This window comes from Engraulis encrasicolus, chromosome 24, assembly GCF_034702125.1.
Source record: "Engraulis encrasicolus isolate BLACKSEA-1 chromosome 24, IST_EnEncr_1.0, whole genome shotgun sequence".
NCBI classification, from domain to species: domain Eukaryota; kingdom Metazoa; phylum Chordata; class Actinopteri; order Clupeiformes; family Engraulidae; genus Engraulis; species Engraulis encrasicolus.
This window is the reverse complement of record NC_085880.1, coordinates 42,750,511-42,769,384: the sequence shown is the minus strand read 5'-3', so window position 1 is coordinate 42,769,384 and position 18,874 is coordinate 42,750,511. Positions and strand designations below refer to the sequence as shown.

The 18,874-nt window shown below is 44.7% G+C and overlaps 1 protein-coding gene across 1 annotated transcript in view; it reads left to right on the top strand.

The window, feature by feature from the left end:
- The first annotated feature begins 5,569 nt into the window (after positions 1 to 5,569).
- Positions 5,570 to 18,874, top strand: part of fam83b (family with sequence similarity 83 member B) — a 30,762-nt gene continuing 17,457 nt past the window's right edge. The window contains exons 1-3 of the mRNA XM_063190849.1: positions 5,570 to 5,867; positions 14,027 to 14,316; positions 16,386 to 16,612. Of these exons, the coding sequence (XP_063046919.1) occupies positions 14,070 to 14,316; positions 16,386 to 16,612 (474 nt within the window). The 5' untranslated portion in view covers positions 5,570 to 5,867; positions 14,027 to 14,069. The remainder of the gene's footprint in view (positions 5,868 to 14,026; positions 14,317 to 16,385; positions 16,613 to 18,874) is intronic.

Sequence of the window (18,874 nt, the reverse complement as noted above, 5' to 3'; positions counted from 1 at the left end):
GAAGAAGAAGAAGAAGGAGAGGAGGAAGAAGAAGACAGGATTGGAGGTAAATCAATAATAGTTACTTCAGTTCAGAGTCTCTTCAATGTTTCCATCAAAGATCAAAATGAATATTTGTTTTGTAATTAGCTACACCTCATACCATTTATTATAACACAAACTAGAACATTACCAAAGCAAAGCCCAGGACTTCAGGACACATTGGTGGAATGCTACAGTATTTTATAGAATACACTGTGAAAAGTGCCGGGGGAAATCCTGTTCATAATATAGCCCTCGGGGGACTTTTACGGCCCTTGGAGGCATTTGAAGTGGCCCCTGGAATGAAAAAGGTTCCCCACCCCTGCTCTAGAGATAATAATAATAATAATAATAATAATAATAATAATAATAATAATAATAACTTGGTTTTATATAGCGCCTTTCAAGGAACCCAAGGTCGCTTTACATTGGGGGGGCAGGGGGTGGGGAGGGGGTGGGGGGGGGGTGAAGGGGCAGGGGAAGTGTATGTGAATAGATGTGATTTCAGGTGCTTCTTGAACGTAACCAGTGTGGGGGCCTGGCGTATGTTGGTAGGTAGACTGTTCCAGAGCGTGGGGGCAGCACGAAGATGTTACGTAAATCGACTCTCTACATGTAAGTGTTGATAACACTTTGACAACATTAACACTTTCATGTTTTACTTTGTTGTGAAAGTCCAGGTGACAGAGGTCACAACTGTTATCAGTACCCTTATCTATAAGTCACTTTGGGTCACTTTCTATTGTTTTTTCAAATGTGTTATATAAATACATGTACCCAGGGCTGGACTGGCCATCTGGCATAGCGGGCATTTCCTGGTGGGCCCTGCACCCTCGTGGGCCCCTATTTTCAGAAATGTTTTAAAAAAACTTTTTTTTAAGCCAAAAGTGCGCGGTCCATATTTCTCCACCAGTCCAGCCCTGCATGTACCTCACATGACTTGACTAAAGGTGGTAAACAAGGGAGATTAGCTGAACCAGAATTAGCCACGTAAAGACAAAGACACAGACAGGCATACAGTACAATCAGTCACCGATGAATTGCTGTGTTAGGCCGCAAATATTGACAATTCATCAGTGACAGTTAGCTTAACATGTCTTTCAGAGATCAAAGCCATTACTTAAAGGGACACTGTGCAGGAAATGGTCAAAAAAGGTACTGCAACTATGCAACTCATTGAAACTGGGCTGCCTATTGACAAATTTGATCTTTACATGAAAGTTTACTAAGTAATAAACAAATATTTTCTAGTACGGTCCAAGTACAGTCAATGGCTATTTTTGGAAATCCAAAATGGCGGACCATGGAGAAGATCCCGCTTTTTATGTATGAAAAGTGCAATTTTTCCAGTCATAATGAATACTTAGAATTTGATGCTGGTGGTAAGTATTCATGAAAAAGGTAAGATTAGTGAATGGGCAGCATGAATTCTGGAAATAAACAACTAAAAATCTCACACAGTGTCCCTTTAAGCACCAAAAATCGATTCCGTCCCGCAACACTTCACTGTGTTGGTGTGAAAGCGAAACCTCAGCTACCATGGGTCACGTAGATCGTGAAAAAGTGAAAGAAAGCGAAGCGAGCAAGGTTGTATCTGGTCTACATGCAGCTTTACAATGTGTGCATTGCTATAAAAGGCAGATGTCTAGAGTTTGTTGTGTTTGTTGTTATGTTTGATTTTGATAAGGTTTGACCCGCCAACACTGAAATAGATGAAGATCAGGACCTCCAGCGCTGCTGCAGTCCCACCCAGTCAGTCCAGAGTGAGAATTACTTACAGGTCTCAACACGAGCACTGATTCAGAACCTGATTGGGCCCTTTGATGACATTCACGATTGAGCCTCGGGGCCAGCTCTCAACAGTTTCATTAGGTTTTTGTTGCTGTTGTGTCTTTTTTTTTAGATTTGATCTTGGATCCAACTCTGAAGTAGAATGGAATCAGCACCACCCATTAAATATGCAGGGTTAATTTGACACCGAGAGAGTATTATGGGACCCAATGCACTCTAGAAAATGTTAAATCAACTCTCTCTGTGTTGAATTAACACAACACTGTTTTTTATTTTTACTGCGCACCCAGTCCCAAGTGAGAGAGACGTACTTAAAGGTGCACTGTGTAGGATGGTGGTCAGAGTATGTAGGCCTATTACAACTATGCTGCTCATTGAAACTGTGCTGCCTATTGCCAAATTTGATCTTTTCATGAATATTTACTCAACTATAAACTAATATTTGCTAGTATGGCCCCAGTAGCTGAAAATGTCTATATCTGGAAATTCAAAATGGTGTACATGGAGAAGATCCACCTTCACATGTATGAAAAGTGCAATTTCCCTGCATACTCTGAATTCGATTGTGGTGGTAAGTATTCATGAAAAAGGTAACATTTGTGAATGGGCAGCATGAATTCTGGAAATAAAGTAGGACTACTAACAGTATTACACAGTGCATCTTTAAGGGTCTCTGACACGATCACTGACTCAGAGGCTACTGTAGCCCTGTGAGCCATCTGCCAACTATCAATGGTTACATTTGTTTTTGTCCTTTCTGTTTCATCCTGGACCCAACTCTAAAGTACGCCAGAATCAACAGCAGCGCCCAGTCGCCTGTGAGACACAGTAAACTACTTACAGGTCTGTGACGCGCAGGGCCGCTGATAACTTTCGCAGAGCCCAGGACAAAGTCATCTGAAAGGGCCCCCGACCCAATACATACAATGTAACAGGGACCCAATTCTGGGCCCTCTATAGTCCTAGGCCCGGGACAACATACCCCTTTGCCCCCCCAATACATACAATGCAATGGAGACCCCATTCTGGGCCCTCTATAGTCCTGGGTCCAGGGTAACATACCCCTTTGTCCCCCCCTTGTTGGCGGGCCTGGTGACATGAGCAGTGACTCATAGCAGAGGCTACTGTTGTGGCCCAGTTGGTTAGTCGTCATGTCACGTGTGGGCCATCTGCCAACTGTGCCCTGTATCAGCCTCATGTTGATAAGATATCTCAGTTGAAGGGGAAGATTGTGCACATCCCAGAAAAAGGAGCAGGAGAGAGATTAGCTTTCGCTTTCAACAGCCTCCTGGGAGAATCTGATCGAAAGTCGAAACGTAATACCGGCATGAAATAATAAAACAATAAAAAGGATTTTTACTGTGCGGACTCCTCACTCCGATAAGATATCTCACACACCAGCTTGGCTTCTTCTGCCAACATACTCAGGGCCACTGACCACTTTAGCTGGGCCCGAGAAAAAGTAATCGGAAATCTCCCACCAACTCACCCACCCATTTTGTACAATGCAATGAGAACCCAATTTCTCATTCTCTAACAGGGGCGGTTCTTGACAGGGGCCAGGGTGGGCCAGGGCCCCTGTAGATTAGAGCGTGGCTCGGGCCGGTTTTTTCTGTCCGAGCCCGGCCCTCAGCCGACAGAAAAGTGATCAACCCCGACCCGAGCCCGAGACTAATTAAAATGTTTGTGTCCGAACCCGTCCGAAGCCCGAGACCACTGTAATAACAACAGAAGCTGTGCGCAAGCAATATTTTCTATGTGGCCTCCTTCATACTCAAAATAGCACGTGATAAATAGCCAGGATAGGCAACTAGGATGAGGCAATTTGCTGTAGCCTAATTTAGTTACGCACGCATAGTAAGTATAAACACACGCATACATGTGACAGCGCACCTTATGTTTCTTTCGGTTAGACCAGAGATGTTGGGTGCTGTGATCAAATGCATGGGAGGGGCGTGAGAGGATAAGAAAGGCGAAAACTAACGAATACGGTTTGGATGCAGTCAGCGCGGCTATGGACGCATTTGTTACGTTACTGTTAGTGCAAATAAATCCCCGCGAGCCGGTGAAGATGCCACTCCTTATCGTTAAGAAGGATGGGCTATAAGTTCACCCCGAAGAACAGTAGCCTGTTCGGCCCTCCAAGAGAATGTCATTTCCCCTGATGTCCATGCGGTCAATATAAAATCAGGAAAGGTTGCACGCGCATAGTTACAACTGTAGGCTCCAGTAAAAGTGACAAGAATTAAGAACCTACGTGAAGGACATGAAATGTCACAGCGGACAAAGTAGTAACAGGAAACCTCTTCGCCCCTACCTTAGGCAACTCCACGTAGCGTGTGCGTCTTCTTTAATCCATATTATGCTCCTTGCTACCCCTTGCTGGAAATGTAATCCTTGGCGAGCAATGCAGTGACAAACTTCGTCATTTTATGTTCAACATTTAAGACAGCACCGAAGGCATGCTAAAACATGGCCTACACTAGGCCTACAACAAAAGACCACGCGTTCACTGACAACTGTATTTGGCGCTTATTAAGAAAGCAAGTTGACTCGGCATTCCTGCTCGGCTGACTGGGAGTGAGCGTCCATGTTGCCGCTGGTAACTGGCGCGTACAGCCAATAATAGTCACTCGCACGAGTAGCCTACCAACATTCTCATTTATGCATATTCAATTACTTATTTTTTAATCACAAAACTGCCGTTTGCATGAACTGAAACGTTTCCTCTGATTGCTTACAATTTTCACAATGTCTGTTTGGTTCAAGCCCGAGCCCGACCCGAGTCCGACAGATATTCTATTTTTTTTTGTCCGAGTCCGGCCCGGCCCGTCGGGTTCCGACCCGGCCCGTCGGGCTTCGGTCGGGTTGCCATGCTCTGCTGTAGATTTCCTCCTGGCCCCTGATGTGGCCCCTGTGCTGAATAGCCAATGACATAGAATATTAATTTCTAGCTGCAACATGTTATACATTTCTGTACATTATAAATTCATAACATTACATTTTGATCTCTTTTGCCAATTTTTGTGCCACCTTGAAAAGAACCTCTCTAGAACCTCTCCTGAATCTCTAACCCCCTTCTCTCCCGCGGGCCAGGACCACTGACCCGTCCACCCCCCGCCCCCCCCTCTCTCCTTGCCGGCTTCCTTGAACGCACTCGTGCCTGTGCACTTTGGGACACACGCAGCAGACGTACGCCACCCTCTCCGGCAGTTGTCTGATAAGCAATCAGACGCACAGTTGCCTCTGTTCAAACAAACTTTACACTCTGAGGGAGGAGTGAAGAGGGCCTGGGGTGGGTGTGGGTGTGGGTGTGTGTGTGTGGGGGGGGGTGTTGTTGTGGGGGGTGGGAGGGGCAGGACAGACAGAGAGAGTAGAGAGAGAGAGAGGTTCCATTGGCCCATTGTTTCCTGGTTCTATTATGGCCCCCCTTAGGCAGACCTAGGCAGACCTAAGGACTGTTCTATTCATTGTAGGAGCATTATGACACGGCCCTTTAGGCAGACCGGAACCTGGTCGCGTTAGGTACCCATAGAAACCTATTATGTTGGCATATCTCTATACTTAAAGAATCTCTGGAACAGAGGTAGAAAGCAGTGCGGAGGGAGGAGGGGCCAAATATGCCAAACAGGTTCTGAGCTGCCCTCAGCCTGTGGGAAGTTATTAGAGACGTTGGGTATTTGCATGTGAAAAAAAAAACCTCGAATAGCTCACCTGGTGTAGGGTTCCCTCCCACAGAGACTCCCAGCTAGGCAGGTGAGGTGAGCGGAGCGCGCCTCTTAAACTCTCTGCTCACTTTGGACTTTTTTATTGTTATTGTTGGTGTTGGTGTCGTCTCTTCTTGTCATGTTGATGTCTTTACTTTGCTGGCACTCATGAGGCTACTTTTGCTTCATTCTGGCAGTAACACACTAAAAGAAACACTGGATTAACACTGAAATTACTCCGGATTAACACTGGATTAACAACTTCGGAAATTATAACACCGGGATTACACTGGCGTAACGTTTGACGTGCCATGACAGTTCGCCAGTGGATTTGAGAAAACTTCCAAGGTAAGTTACATCCATAAAAAGAACAAAAACTTCTACAGTATAAAAGAAGACGAAGACAGCTGTAGCTTTCTGATCTTTCAGCTGAGCTGTCTCTCTTCACTGTCATAAATCTGAAGCCACAGACGGCCTAAAGGTGTAACACTATGTTCAACTTGTCCTGGCACGCCGCACAGGTGAGAGACACCACTTCACCGAAACCACCTCAATGACACTTCAATGAACGGCCTAGTGTATGGGCCCCAAGCCTAGCATACAGTTAGTCCATACGCTTTTAACACATACCGTACAATCCTTGACCTATATCCACTGAGGATCCACTGAAATGCCAGACTGTACAGTAGTAGACTGCAAGGCAACCGTTTATGAGCAAAGCTCAAGATTGTACGCTGGTGACTTTCTTCTTTGCACTGGTACACAGCATGGAATGCTGAATATACAGTCTGTGGTTCAGTCTCGTGTCAATGGAAAGGAACATTCTATAGAATACATGTACACTCAACCTGAAGGCAGGCTTTTACGAGCAAAGCTCAAGTATGTAGGCTGATGACACACAACATGGAACAGTGAATCTATGTGGTTCAGTCTCGTGTCAATGGAAAGAAACATTAGGCCTATATAGACTACATACACACTAAACCTGAAGTGGTATTTCATTTTTTAAATCATATTGCAGCCTACTATTGAGGCATGACTCTGATGTTACTGCTTTTCAGACTGCGGCTTTCACACTGAGACATACCGGTATCAACAGCATCTTCTTGTCTAGAATCAAAAAGGAAAAACTAACAAAACCAACCAACATGTATCAGGGGGACACCTGGCATTTATCAGCTGCCTGGCTTTATTTTACAAACTAGAACTGTCAATGGGTTGTTAATGACATCAGATAATGCTTTAATGGTCTCGGCAGTCAGTTTCATTGGGATTGGTTCAGATCAGAGACGATTCAATCAGATTGATTGACAGTTACCTCAGGAGCAGAAATGGGGTGAAACCGGGATGATTTTTCTTTTAAGCCATTGATGCGTAAAGCACCTGCAAAAAACGCCTGCTGAATGCCTAAGCCCTTGTTGGGAAAGTTGCCTTGAGCCTACAAAAACATAAATATCTTCGCCTCTGATGCACATAAAAACATGACTCTCAAACAAGACTCTCATCTTGCATTAGAATGTGTTCATTCAGCTGTAACATACCCACATTTTTATTAAAAAAGCTAAAATCTCAAGAGCCTGAATGCAGCGTATATATGTCTCCAGGCCAAACAACATATGGTCATCAGGCTAAAATGGGTTAATTACTGCATCGCTGTACGCTGGTAGCGCAGATAATTGAGACACATCATCTCTTACCGTCAAGAGGTCAGCATCCGGCTGGTCAGACATTCAATATGGTCACAAATTAAAGGAGCACTTCTGCCAATTTCAATATGCTGTTGTATTGCTCACGCTGCCCTTGACTTGTCAGTACCCGGTGATGCCGCAATTTTCGGCTCAGCCCTTTCCGAGATCTGAGCTAATGGGGGCAGCTTGTGTTTACATTTAAAAACATCTTAACATAGGCCTACTCTATCATTGCCTACTCCAGATATTTTCCCAAAAGGTATTGCTGTTTGCTAGTTGTCTGCTGACGTTGCATAACCTTTTGGATGTTTTTTGGGAATAAATCCAGATGTTTTTTTGAAATGTAAACTAACAGCTGCCCTCATTACAATGATAAGGATCTCGGAAAAGGCTGAAAAAAAATCTCAGGTAGGCCTACTGACAAGTCTCGGGTAGTGTGAGCATTACAACTGCATGTTGAAATTGGCTGAAGTTACAGTATCCTTTAACCCATTATACATTCAGGTTTTTTAGATTTGAGCTGTTTTATTAAAACGGTGGGTAAGTTAGAGGTGAATGAACAAATTGAGGGTCTTAGCTTTTAAATGTATCTCATTTCATGTTTGTATGTGCTTCGGAGGCTGAGATTTTTAGTATTTAATGGCAGAGGGCACCCTTCCCCAAAAAGGGCTTAGGACAAAATGGGTTAAACCAGTGGTTCTCAACTGGAACAGTCTTGGGACCCACCATTTTCCACTCTCATTCGGTCGCGACCCAATTTTTTTAGCGTTCAAGTCAATTCAATGCAATTCTCAAAATGTAACCAAGACTCGAATGACTGGTTGCACGCTATCTATCTCGCATTAACATTCAGATTGTATCTACGACTATCCTATCAACGTAAAAGTTGTAAATTGTTGCAGGAAAAGTTGGATTTTTTTTTTTTTTAGAATTACTTTTTTTTTACACCAAGGCTCCGCGACCCACCCATGACCCCTCCGCGACCCACTTTTGGGTCGCGACCCACCAGTTGAGAAACACTGGGTTAAACCAATGGCAAGAAAATCATTGGTAGTTAACCAGAAGTAGAAGTAGCCACCCCTTCATGTAAATTGTAAACTGTGGGTTTCTCTTTCGCTGTCACCGACATGGGCCCATAAAACTGGAATGTAAAACAACTGAGCTGATAAGGCCTATGACTGACACACACAGCAACTCATATATCAGGACTCTGTTGAAGTCACAGAGAGACACGGTGACATTTGAGTGTTAACCCATTTTAGCCTGATGAGTCCTATATGTTGTTTGACCTTTGGTGCCTAGCTGGAGACACATATACGCGGCATTCAGGCTCTTGAGATTGTAGCTTTTTTGATAACAATGTGGGTATGTTACAGCTAAATGAACACATTCTAATGCAAGATGAGGGTCTTAGGGTTTACATGCAACTTATTTAATGTTTTTATGCGCATGAGAGGCTGAGATATTTAGGTTTTTATAGGCTGAGGGCATAAGGGCTTAAGCATTCAGCAGGCGTTTTTGCAGGTGCTTTACACATCAATGGGTTAATCAGTCAAGTCAAGTTCTCCATAAACACAAGTCATACAAGGAAAATGACATTATGTTTTCTTATACCATGCCAAGACAAAGACATACACAGGACTGACATTTTACAGACTGACATAAAGTGCAAGACAGGACAGGTAACAGTGTTAATTCAACACTTAGAGAGTACTCTGGGACCAAATACACTCTAGAACAGGGGTATTCAATTAAATGTCAACGAGGGCCAGTTCAAATTCCTCCCAATAAAGAGGCTGAAATTTCCGTATGTATTATGGTTGCCGACTGTCAATGAAAACAAAATCGGGACACTTCATTGAGGTGGGGGCTCTGGGGGTCCTCCCCCAGAAGATTTTGCATTTCTTAGATGTAATTTCCTGCATTTTAACATCCCGTGTCCCGTTTTAGCTCGATACGGAACCCGTAATTCCCACTAATTCAATTCTTTATGTGTGTCTGTGTTAGTTTGTTTCACAGGAAGGACATGACATGTTTTAAATTGAGAATTGAGCAGGATAAATATTTCTAGGTCACTGGTTCTGTAGTGAAGCTGTCAACAGACTATTTATCTCTGTCTCTATCTCCGTCTCCCCTCTGGCAGTGTGTGTCCTGTGATTCTGTTGAGAACTGAGATTGAATGTTGATGTCTTCTTTAAAAGTGCGTCTTCTCTGGAAGTGTGTGTGTGTGTGTGTGTGTGTGTGTGTGTGTGTGTGTGTGTGTGTGTGTGTGTGTGTGTGTGTGTGTGTGTGTGTGTGTGTGTGTGTGTGTGTGTGTGCACGTGTGCGTGCATGCCTGCATGGGTATGTGTTTGTGTGTGTGTGTGTGTGTGTGTGTGTGTGTGTGTGTGTGTGTGTGTGTGTGTGTGTGTGTGTGTGTGTGTGTGTGTTCACTCGCATGCGTGCGTGCGTGCGTGTGTGTGTGTGTGTGTGTGTGTGTGTGTGTGTGTGCGTTTGTTTGTATGTGTTTGCACGCGTGCGTGCCTGCCTGCCTGCCATGGGTGTGTGTGTGTGTGTGTGTGTGTGTGTGTGTGTGTGTGTGTGTGTGTGTGTGTGTGTGTGTGTGTGTGTGTGTGTGACTGTGTGTGTGCGTTCGTGCGTGCGCAAATGTGTGTGTGTGTGTGTGTGCGTGCGTACGTGTGTGTGTGTGCGCGTGCGTACGTGTGTGTGTGTGTGTGTGTGTGAGTGTGTGTGTGCCTGCGTACGCGCGTGCGTGTGTGTGTGTGCGTGTGCGTGCGCATGCGTGTGTGAGTGTGTGTGAAAGCAGAAAAGAGAGAAGGGGAAGGGGGGGGAGACAAAACAAGAAAGAAAACAGAAAGCGACCTGTCTGCATTGTCTGTAAAACAAATTGCAGAGGCTCACCTTACCCTAGCCCTAACCTTAACCCTATACCAGTGGTTCTCAACCTTTTTTGAACAAATGTCCCCTTGGCCTCATCACAAGCCTCCCAACACCTCCTTGGCCTCATCACAAGCCTCCCAACACCCCCTGGCCTCATCACAAGCCTGCCAATGCCCCCTTTACCTCATCACAAGCCTCCCAACACCCCCTTGCCTCATCACAAGCCTCCCAACACCTCCTTGGCCTCATCACAAGCCTCCCAACACCCCCTGGCCTCATCACAAGCCTGCCAATGCCCCCTTTACCTCATCATAAGCCTGACAACGTCCTCCTTAGTATCAAAAAATTTAATGGACTAATGCCCCCCAATGGCAACTACTGTAAGCACCGCCCCCTCTCAGTTGTATCCTTCTTAACGCTCCTAGAGCTCCCCAACGCCTGCTTACCCTAGCCTAACCTTAACCCCATGTAGACACCTTACCCTAGCCTAACCTTAACCCTAAGTACTGTAGATGAACACCTTACCCTAGCCCTAAACTCAATAATAATAATAATATTAATATTAATAATAATAATAATAATAATAATAATAATAATAATAATAATAATTGTATTTGTATAGCACTGTATCATACAAGGGATGCAACTCAAAGTGCTTAATAAATGAGAAAAAATAATATAATTGTTAGAGGTGGATATAAAAGGAGAGGAAGAGAGGAGAGGCAGAGAAAGCAGGAAGGCAGAGGAAGAAGAGATAGAAAGAGATCGTAGAGTCATAGGGTCAATGTAGGTTAGGACCGGGATTCTTAGATGCGTAAGGTCCATAGCGGCTGGGTCTAGCATAAGTCATAGATAGTCACACAGAGATTGGGCGCTCAGATGCGGCCCCTGGTGGCATCAGGGGTGAGGAAAAACTCCCTTTCGCTTGAATCATAGTTTGTAGGGGGAAAAAAAACTCAATGAGGTCTGAGGAAAAAAACCCTATAGCCAGGAAGAAACCTCAGGCAGAGACCAGCGGCCACCTAGGGGAGCCCCCTGCCAGGGCTGGTTGTGAGCAGTAAGGACGCTGCGGCAGCTGGGACACTGTGACGCCTTGGCAGCTAGGAGTTGGCAAGGATGAAAAGGTGGGTCTTCAGCTGCTTCTTGAATGAGTCGACGGAGCTGGCTGATCGGATCTCGATGGGGAGGGCGTTCCATCTCTTGGGCGCATAGCAAACGAACTCGGCGTCGCCAATCTTCTTTTGCGGGGGGGGTGGGGGTCCTTAGCAACTTGGCATCAGTGGACCTGAGAGCTCGAGCAGGGGCATAAAAAGACAGCATGTCAGAGATATAACTAGGGGCAAGTCCATTTAATGCTTTAAATACTGTCTGCAGAATCTTAAAGTCGATTCTGTATGAGACAGGTAACTAGTGCAGGTCTGCCAAGACAGGAGTGATGCGCTCTCTCATTCTGGTTCTTGTTAGGATTCTTGCCGCAGAATTTTGAATGTACTAAATGTACTGTAGAGGAACACCTTACCCTAGCCCTCACCTTAACCCTGTGTAGAGAAACACCTTACCCTAGCCCTCACCTTAACCTTGTGTAGAGAAACACCTTGCCCTAGCCCTCACCTTAACCCTGTGTAGAGAAACACCTTACCCTAGCCCTCACCTTAACCTTGTGTAGAGAAACACCTTGCCCTAGCCCTCACCTTAACCCTATGTATAACATCTTACCCTAGCCCTAGCCTTAACCCTGTGTAGAGGAACACCTTACCCTCCAACTTGTCCCAGGAAGAGAGGGGGGCCAGAATTGGATCCTCTTTGCGTTGTATGTACTGGGTCCCGGGCCCAGCCAAACCTGTGAGCGGCCCTGCTCAGTGCGCACACACACACACACACACACACACACACACACACACACACACACACACACACACACACACACACACACACACACACACACACACACAAACACACACACACACACACACACACACACACACACACACACACACACACACACACACACACACACACACACACACACACACACACACACACACACACACACACACACACACATCTATGCTGGAGAATCGTCAAAGTCAGCTCAATTTAGCATTCACCCAATGACGCCTAAGGCACCAGCAAAAAAGAGTGCTGAATGCCTGAGCCCTTTTTTAGAAAAGCTGCCGTCAACCTATAAAAATCTAGATATCTCAGCTTCTGAAGCACATAAAAATATGCACTAAGTTGCATTTAAACACTAAGACTCTCACCTGTCATTAGAATGTGTTCATTGATCTCAAACAAACAGAGATTTTTAACAAAGTTGTCTCAAATCTCATGAGCCTGAATGTTGCGTAATGCAGCTCCAGGCGCCAGGGCCAATGTTGCTTAACGCAACATCAAGCATCAATGGGTTAAAAAATAAAAGGGAGGCCCAAAGATTCCAGCCCATCGGTTATGACGCTAACCCATTACTCTAAACTCCTGATGGCCATTGGATGGCAATAATGTTGAGGGTCTGTTATGACTGAGGGTCTGGTAGCTGATTGCAGTGCTAAAAGCTGAGAGCAGGAGATGGGGCTTGATGAACCACCACCACCACCTCCTCCTCCTCCTCTCCTCTCCCCCAGTTTAAATATCGCTCAAGGTCACCTTAAGATAGACTCGATGATGCTCATGTTGATTACGGTCAATGTCTTTGATCAGGTGCCCCACCAAGATCTCACCCCCCCCCAGCCCCCCCCCCCCTCTCTCCTCCATTCATCACATGCTGTCGTCTGGTCATTCTCCCCTGATGTCCGTACACAGTAATAAAAAACAATGTTAATTCATCACATACATTGTTCTTTGGAACCAAATACAATCTAGAAGTTGCTAAATGAACACTGTAAGTGTCGAATTAAAACTGTATTTTTTCATACTAAAGCTGATGTAGAGTCTACTGTGCTCCCTTTTATAGGCTATAGGGTCAGCTGATGGATATGACATAACAAGAGACAACTAAATCTCTCACAAAATATTTGACATGTCATTACTAAAGAATTAGTAGTCAGCGGCCGGTTATATAGTGTTTAACCCTTTAAAACACGGCTCCTGTTATAAATTGGCTGTTACAAAAATGGCAAGGACCAAGTTGTCGTTGCTAAACGCACTGTGTAATGTTATAGCAGTTTGGTGCTATGGTAGTAAAACCTTTTCAATGACTATGACAGCATTCCACTGGTGGCATAGTGTGACTTATGTGACTATGTACCACACCACAGCTACAAACATACTGTATTTGTAGAACTGATTCACATCAGACAGACATGTAGCTTAAGTGGAAGTAATACCCTCAGCGAAGTTGTTGGAAATCAAAAGTGGTGTATACCAGGAAATGGATGTCCAAAATGTTGTTTGCAAAGTTCTTTATGAATATTGTCCCTGCCGTGGCCTAACAGTAGGGCACAGGGTTACAATGCTGACAACCCGGGTTCAATTCCAGCCGGGTCATTTGCTGGGCCTTCCCCGTTTCTCTCCCCATGCACTTCCTGTCCACGTCTTCACTGTCCTGTCTCAAATAAAGGCCAAAAAAACCCAACAAATGTTTTTGAAATAAATTAAATTTAATCCAGGTAGACAAATTCTGAGGCACTCAAGGTTGCAATTTTTTACTTTTTTATTTGGCTACAATGCCTACGCGTTTCGACCCTTATGGCCTTCTTCAAAGCGTATGAAAAGTAAAAAATTACAACCTTGAGTGCCTCAGCATTTGTCTACCTGGACCAAGTTTGAGAGCCCCTACACTGATGAGCACCAAGGAAAAAGGTGAAGAAGACCCAGAAGCACTCCAATGACCTGCTTGTGTTTGATAAATTAAATCTAGATTTCTTTTTTGCGCTTCATCATCAGGTGGCCTTGAATCTTTTTTTTCTTGCTCCCATCTTCTGTTTCCACTGTGACTTCTAGCTGAAAAAAACTCGAGACACCACCATCTGTCTGTCCGTCCGTCATGCTGGAGGCGCCTCTCTCCATGCTCTCCTCTCTAAAAGATGACTTCGCTCCCGACGAGGACTTTGTGCAGCCGCACTACAAGGAGGCGTACCGTCTGGCCATCGACGCCCTGGTCAGCGGCGGCCATGACGCCTACCGAGACGCCCTCAAGGCCGAGCAGATCGGAGACTTCCTGGCCGAGGCCGAACGCGCCCTCATCGTCCGCGGCACGGAGAATGGCAAGCCTCCGTCCTCGTCACAGGCATGTACAAAATACACCCACTATTGATAGCTTTAAATCTAAACTAGGGACGAAGCTGTACTCAGATGATTTCCCCAGGTAGCTCTAAAGGATATGTTTTTATTTCTATTTTTATTTTTATTATTATTATGATTTATTATATTTATTATTTATTATTATTTCATTTTAATTACTTTACTCTAACTTTTTGCTTTAAAGGTACACTGTGTAGGAAATGGTCAAAAACGTACTGCAACTATGCTGCTGCCTTAATGTTTTAATTTTCTTTGACTCTAATTAGGGCCCGAGCACCGAAGTGCAAGGGCCACGCGGTGGCCCTTCGCCCTCTCGGTGCGAAGCCCTATTGTTTTCCTAAGGATTATTATTATTATTATTATTATTCTCCCTTGGTATTTAGCCACGTTGGGCCATTTTTCAGGTACTTCCGGTGCTCGGACACTTACGCCACTTGGTACACAGATCGGAGATAGCCACCGCTACTCAGGCACCGAATATCAACCCCTGATGGGACACGGGGACGACGCCACGCCCCCAAACGCGTCTAGGGGTGGGGCCAACATATACTTTGAGCTAGAGACTCGGGAGTTTTTTTAAAATGTGTATCTCACTAAGGCGCATAATAAAGTCCAATACAACGATATGGCCACGCCCAACAGGAAGTGAGATATTTTTACTTTTTTGGCACTTTTTGGAATTTTTTGGCATTTGTTTCGGACTTTAACGTACTTGTCCTACACCGTACATCGTATTGACTTCATATTCGGTGGACATGACCTCAAGGCATTGACGATAATATATTGCAAAGGAATTTTTGATATCTCGTAATTTGACAAGATGGCGGCTCAATGAATTTGGGTATATAAATTGGGTTTTTCCGGTGGTCGGACACTTACGCCACTTGGTAAACACATTGGAGATTCCCACCACTAGTCAGACGCAGAATCTTAACCCCTGATGGAGCGCGGGTACGAGGCCACGCCCCCAAATGCGTTTAGGGCCGGGGCCAACATATACTTTGAGCTACAGACTCGGGAGTTTTTTTAAGGTGTGTATCTCACTAAGGCGCATAATAAAGTCCATACAACGATATGGCCACGCCCAACAGGAAGTTTAGGGGCGGGGCCAACCTCTACTTTGAGCTACAGACTCGGGAGTTTCTTAAAGTTGTGTATCTCACTAAGGCGCACAATAAAGTCCATGCAACGATATGGCCACGCCCAACAGGAAGTGACATATTTTGACTTTTTTGTCATTTTAAAACAGGAAGTTGGCCACCATTTCAGTTTGGAGTGTTTTAAAACCGTGCAAACGCACACATGTATGCATATAATGAATACTGACTTTTGTATTTGCCTGAAATTGAGGCCACACCCCCAAACACGTTTAGGGGCGGGGCCAACATCTACTTTGAGCTACAGACTTGGGAGTTTTTTTAAGATGTGTATCTCACTAAGGCTCACAATAAAGTCCATACAACGATATGGCCACGCCCAACAGGAAGTGACATATTTTGACTTTTTTGGCATTTTAAAACGCACACATGTATGCATATAATACATGTTGCTTGAAAGTAAGTTTTGTGTATCTGGCTTAGACAAACAAAAAATGGTGATGGGGCGCTGGCAATATGCCCCGGCCCTGCAACGTAGGTGCGAGGGCCCGTCATCGCCGCTTGCGGCTTTAATTCTTTCTTGTTTCCTTTCTTTTTACTTTTATTTTTGTTATGAAGCACATTGGTATCGTAGGCCTACCTGTGTATGAAATTCGCTATACCAGGGGTTCCCAACCTTTTCCAGCTTGGGGCCCACTGGAAATTTTCACAAATATCCGGGGCCCACCTCTGACCCAATAAACAGTAAAACTTACATAAATAGTCAAAAATAAGCAATAAAACTGTAACAAATTAACAACAACCATACAAAAATATGATTTAGATTTTTACAAAATGATTTCAAGGCCCACTTGGAATACCTTCAGGTCCGACCAGTGGGCCCCGGCCCACAGTTTGAGAATCACTGCGCTATACAAATAAATCTTGCCTCTCCTCCCTGCAGGGCCGCCACTCGGGGGAAGTGGAGGGCTCCCCGGCTGACAGCCCCACTGCCTCGGCCTCCTCCTCCTCGTCGGGGACGTACTGGCCCACGCACTCGGACGTGGAGACCCCCAACCTGGAGCTGGGCTGGCCCAGCGTCATGCACGGAGGCACGCAGACGCACGTGGAGCTGCTGTTCCACCCGCCACGCATGGACAGCCCCACCATCAAGGAGTCCATGAGGAAACACATCCAGGAGGCACACGAGGTGATCACATATTACACTACATTTACATTACATTACATTATATTACACTACATTACATTACATTAGGCCCACAAGGTGATGACATTAGCCTATTACATTATGGACAGCCCCACCATCAAGGAGGCCATGAGGAAACACATCCAGGAGGCACATTACATTACACTACATTACATTACATTACATTACACTACATTACATTACATTACACTACATTACACTACAGCCCCACCATCAAGGAGGCCATGAGGAAACACATCCAGGAGGACATTACATTACACGACTACATTACATTACACTACATCACATTTAGGACCACGAGGTGAATATACATTACATTACATCCAGGAGGCCCACGAGGTGAGGACATTATTACATTACATTACATTACACTAGGCCCACATTACATTACATTACATTACATTAGGCTCACAACGTGATGACATTACATTACATTTAGCAGACACTTCTATCCAGAGCAGTCATTCAGGTTACAGTCCCTGGAGCAATGTGGGGATAGGCGCCTTGCGGTCAGTGGGATTCGGACCTACAACCTCCGTATTGAAAGACCAACTCCTTAACCACTGCCCCATTGCATTATATTACATTACATTACATTTAGGACCAGGAGGTGAATATATTACATTACATTACATTACATTACATTACATTACTGTACACTTAGGAATAGAAGGTGAAGAAATTACATTACATTTAGGACCCTGTTGAACTGTACATAATTGCTGTAACAGTGGACTGCAAAATATGTTACATAATGAAAGCTCTTGCCCAACAACTTTTGCAACAACAACTTGCCCAACATACACATCCCATCGAAACATTCTCAATGCCACTCCCCGTCCACAGCAGAGCAAAAGCTTAAGTATACATACAGTAAATGCAAATGGTCAGAGCCTCTCCATTCAAATGAATGTCAATAAAGGACAAGACAGAGAGACAGTGTACGTAGTGTGCAAGGTGGACTTTGCCATGCTGTGTAGGCCTACGTTTGCCAGCAGTGTTGAAGCATGAATAAGTATCTATGGACAGAACACCTGTCACTCTCACCTGGCTGTCACTGTCACTGTATGATACTAGGTCTCAAATGAAATGTCAGCTAGACAAAGGTAGCTCATACTCTATAGTCTAATTCTTCTGTAATTCCTTCTTTTGTATTGTCAGCATGCAGGAGTACAACAAATGTTTGGCTAACAATCGCTAAGGCTAATAACCTCCAGTGGCACGCTGTAATAGAATAGTAGTTATGCTGATTGTGCTTGCCAGTGTTGAATCATTGTGTTGAATAAGTATATAAACACACAGACATCTTGGGGGGCAAGTGCTGGGAGGAAATTTTGAACTTTCTGGCTGCCTTATATAGGGATTGTGTCAAGGCATTATTATCACTCGCTTTTAAACGTCAAGCATTTCTAGATGATCACGTCAACAAAGACCACAATGCACCAAAAAGACAACAAAACAGAACTTTCAAAAACTTTTTGTCCAGTAGGGCAAAGGGGCAGTTGCTTTAGCACCACCTCATCCCTATCTGTGCACGCCTATGTCTATGAACACCTGCCACACTCACCTGGCTGTCACTGTCACTGTATGATACTGAGTCTCAAGTGAAATGTCAGCTAGACAAAGGCGGCTCATACTCGTCTAATTCTTCTGTAATTCCTTCTTTTGTATCGTCAGCAATGCAGGAGTACAACAAATGTTTGGCTAACAATTGTGAAGGCTAATAATCCCTTAATGCACACCATGCCTCCAGTGGCACGCTGTAATAGAATCTAGTCATTGGAAAGTTAACTACCATAGCACTACAATACTATGACATAACAGCACAGGGCCTTTAGTAATGCACCACGACTTGGTCATTGCCATTCTAGCAGCCGCAAATTTATATAACTCAGTTTCTTAACAGGTTAAAAGGGCGTAATCCGTCCCGTTCCGGTGTTGAAGCATGTCCATGAAGGACAAGCCCATACAGCATTAATTAGCCATGCTCAGAGCCTCGGTGCTATTTTGATAGTTTACAGGGTGGAGGTTAACAGTGTTGCCACATTGGGCAGTTTGCCGTTCAATTGGGCTGCTTGGGATGACTGTCTGTGGGTAAAAAGCGTAGAAAGGGCATTTGGGTGGGTTTTTCTGCACATTTATGGACATAGAAATCAATAGGATTTGGTTGAAATTGAGCAGGATTTAGTACTTCCAGACGGGACTGAGTATTTTTTGGGCTAGAAATCATCTGCCTCATCTGGC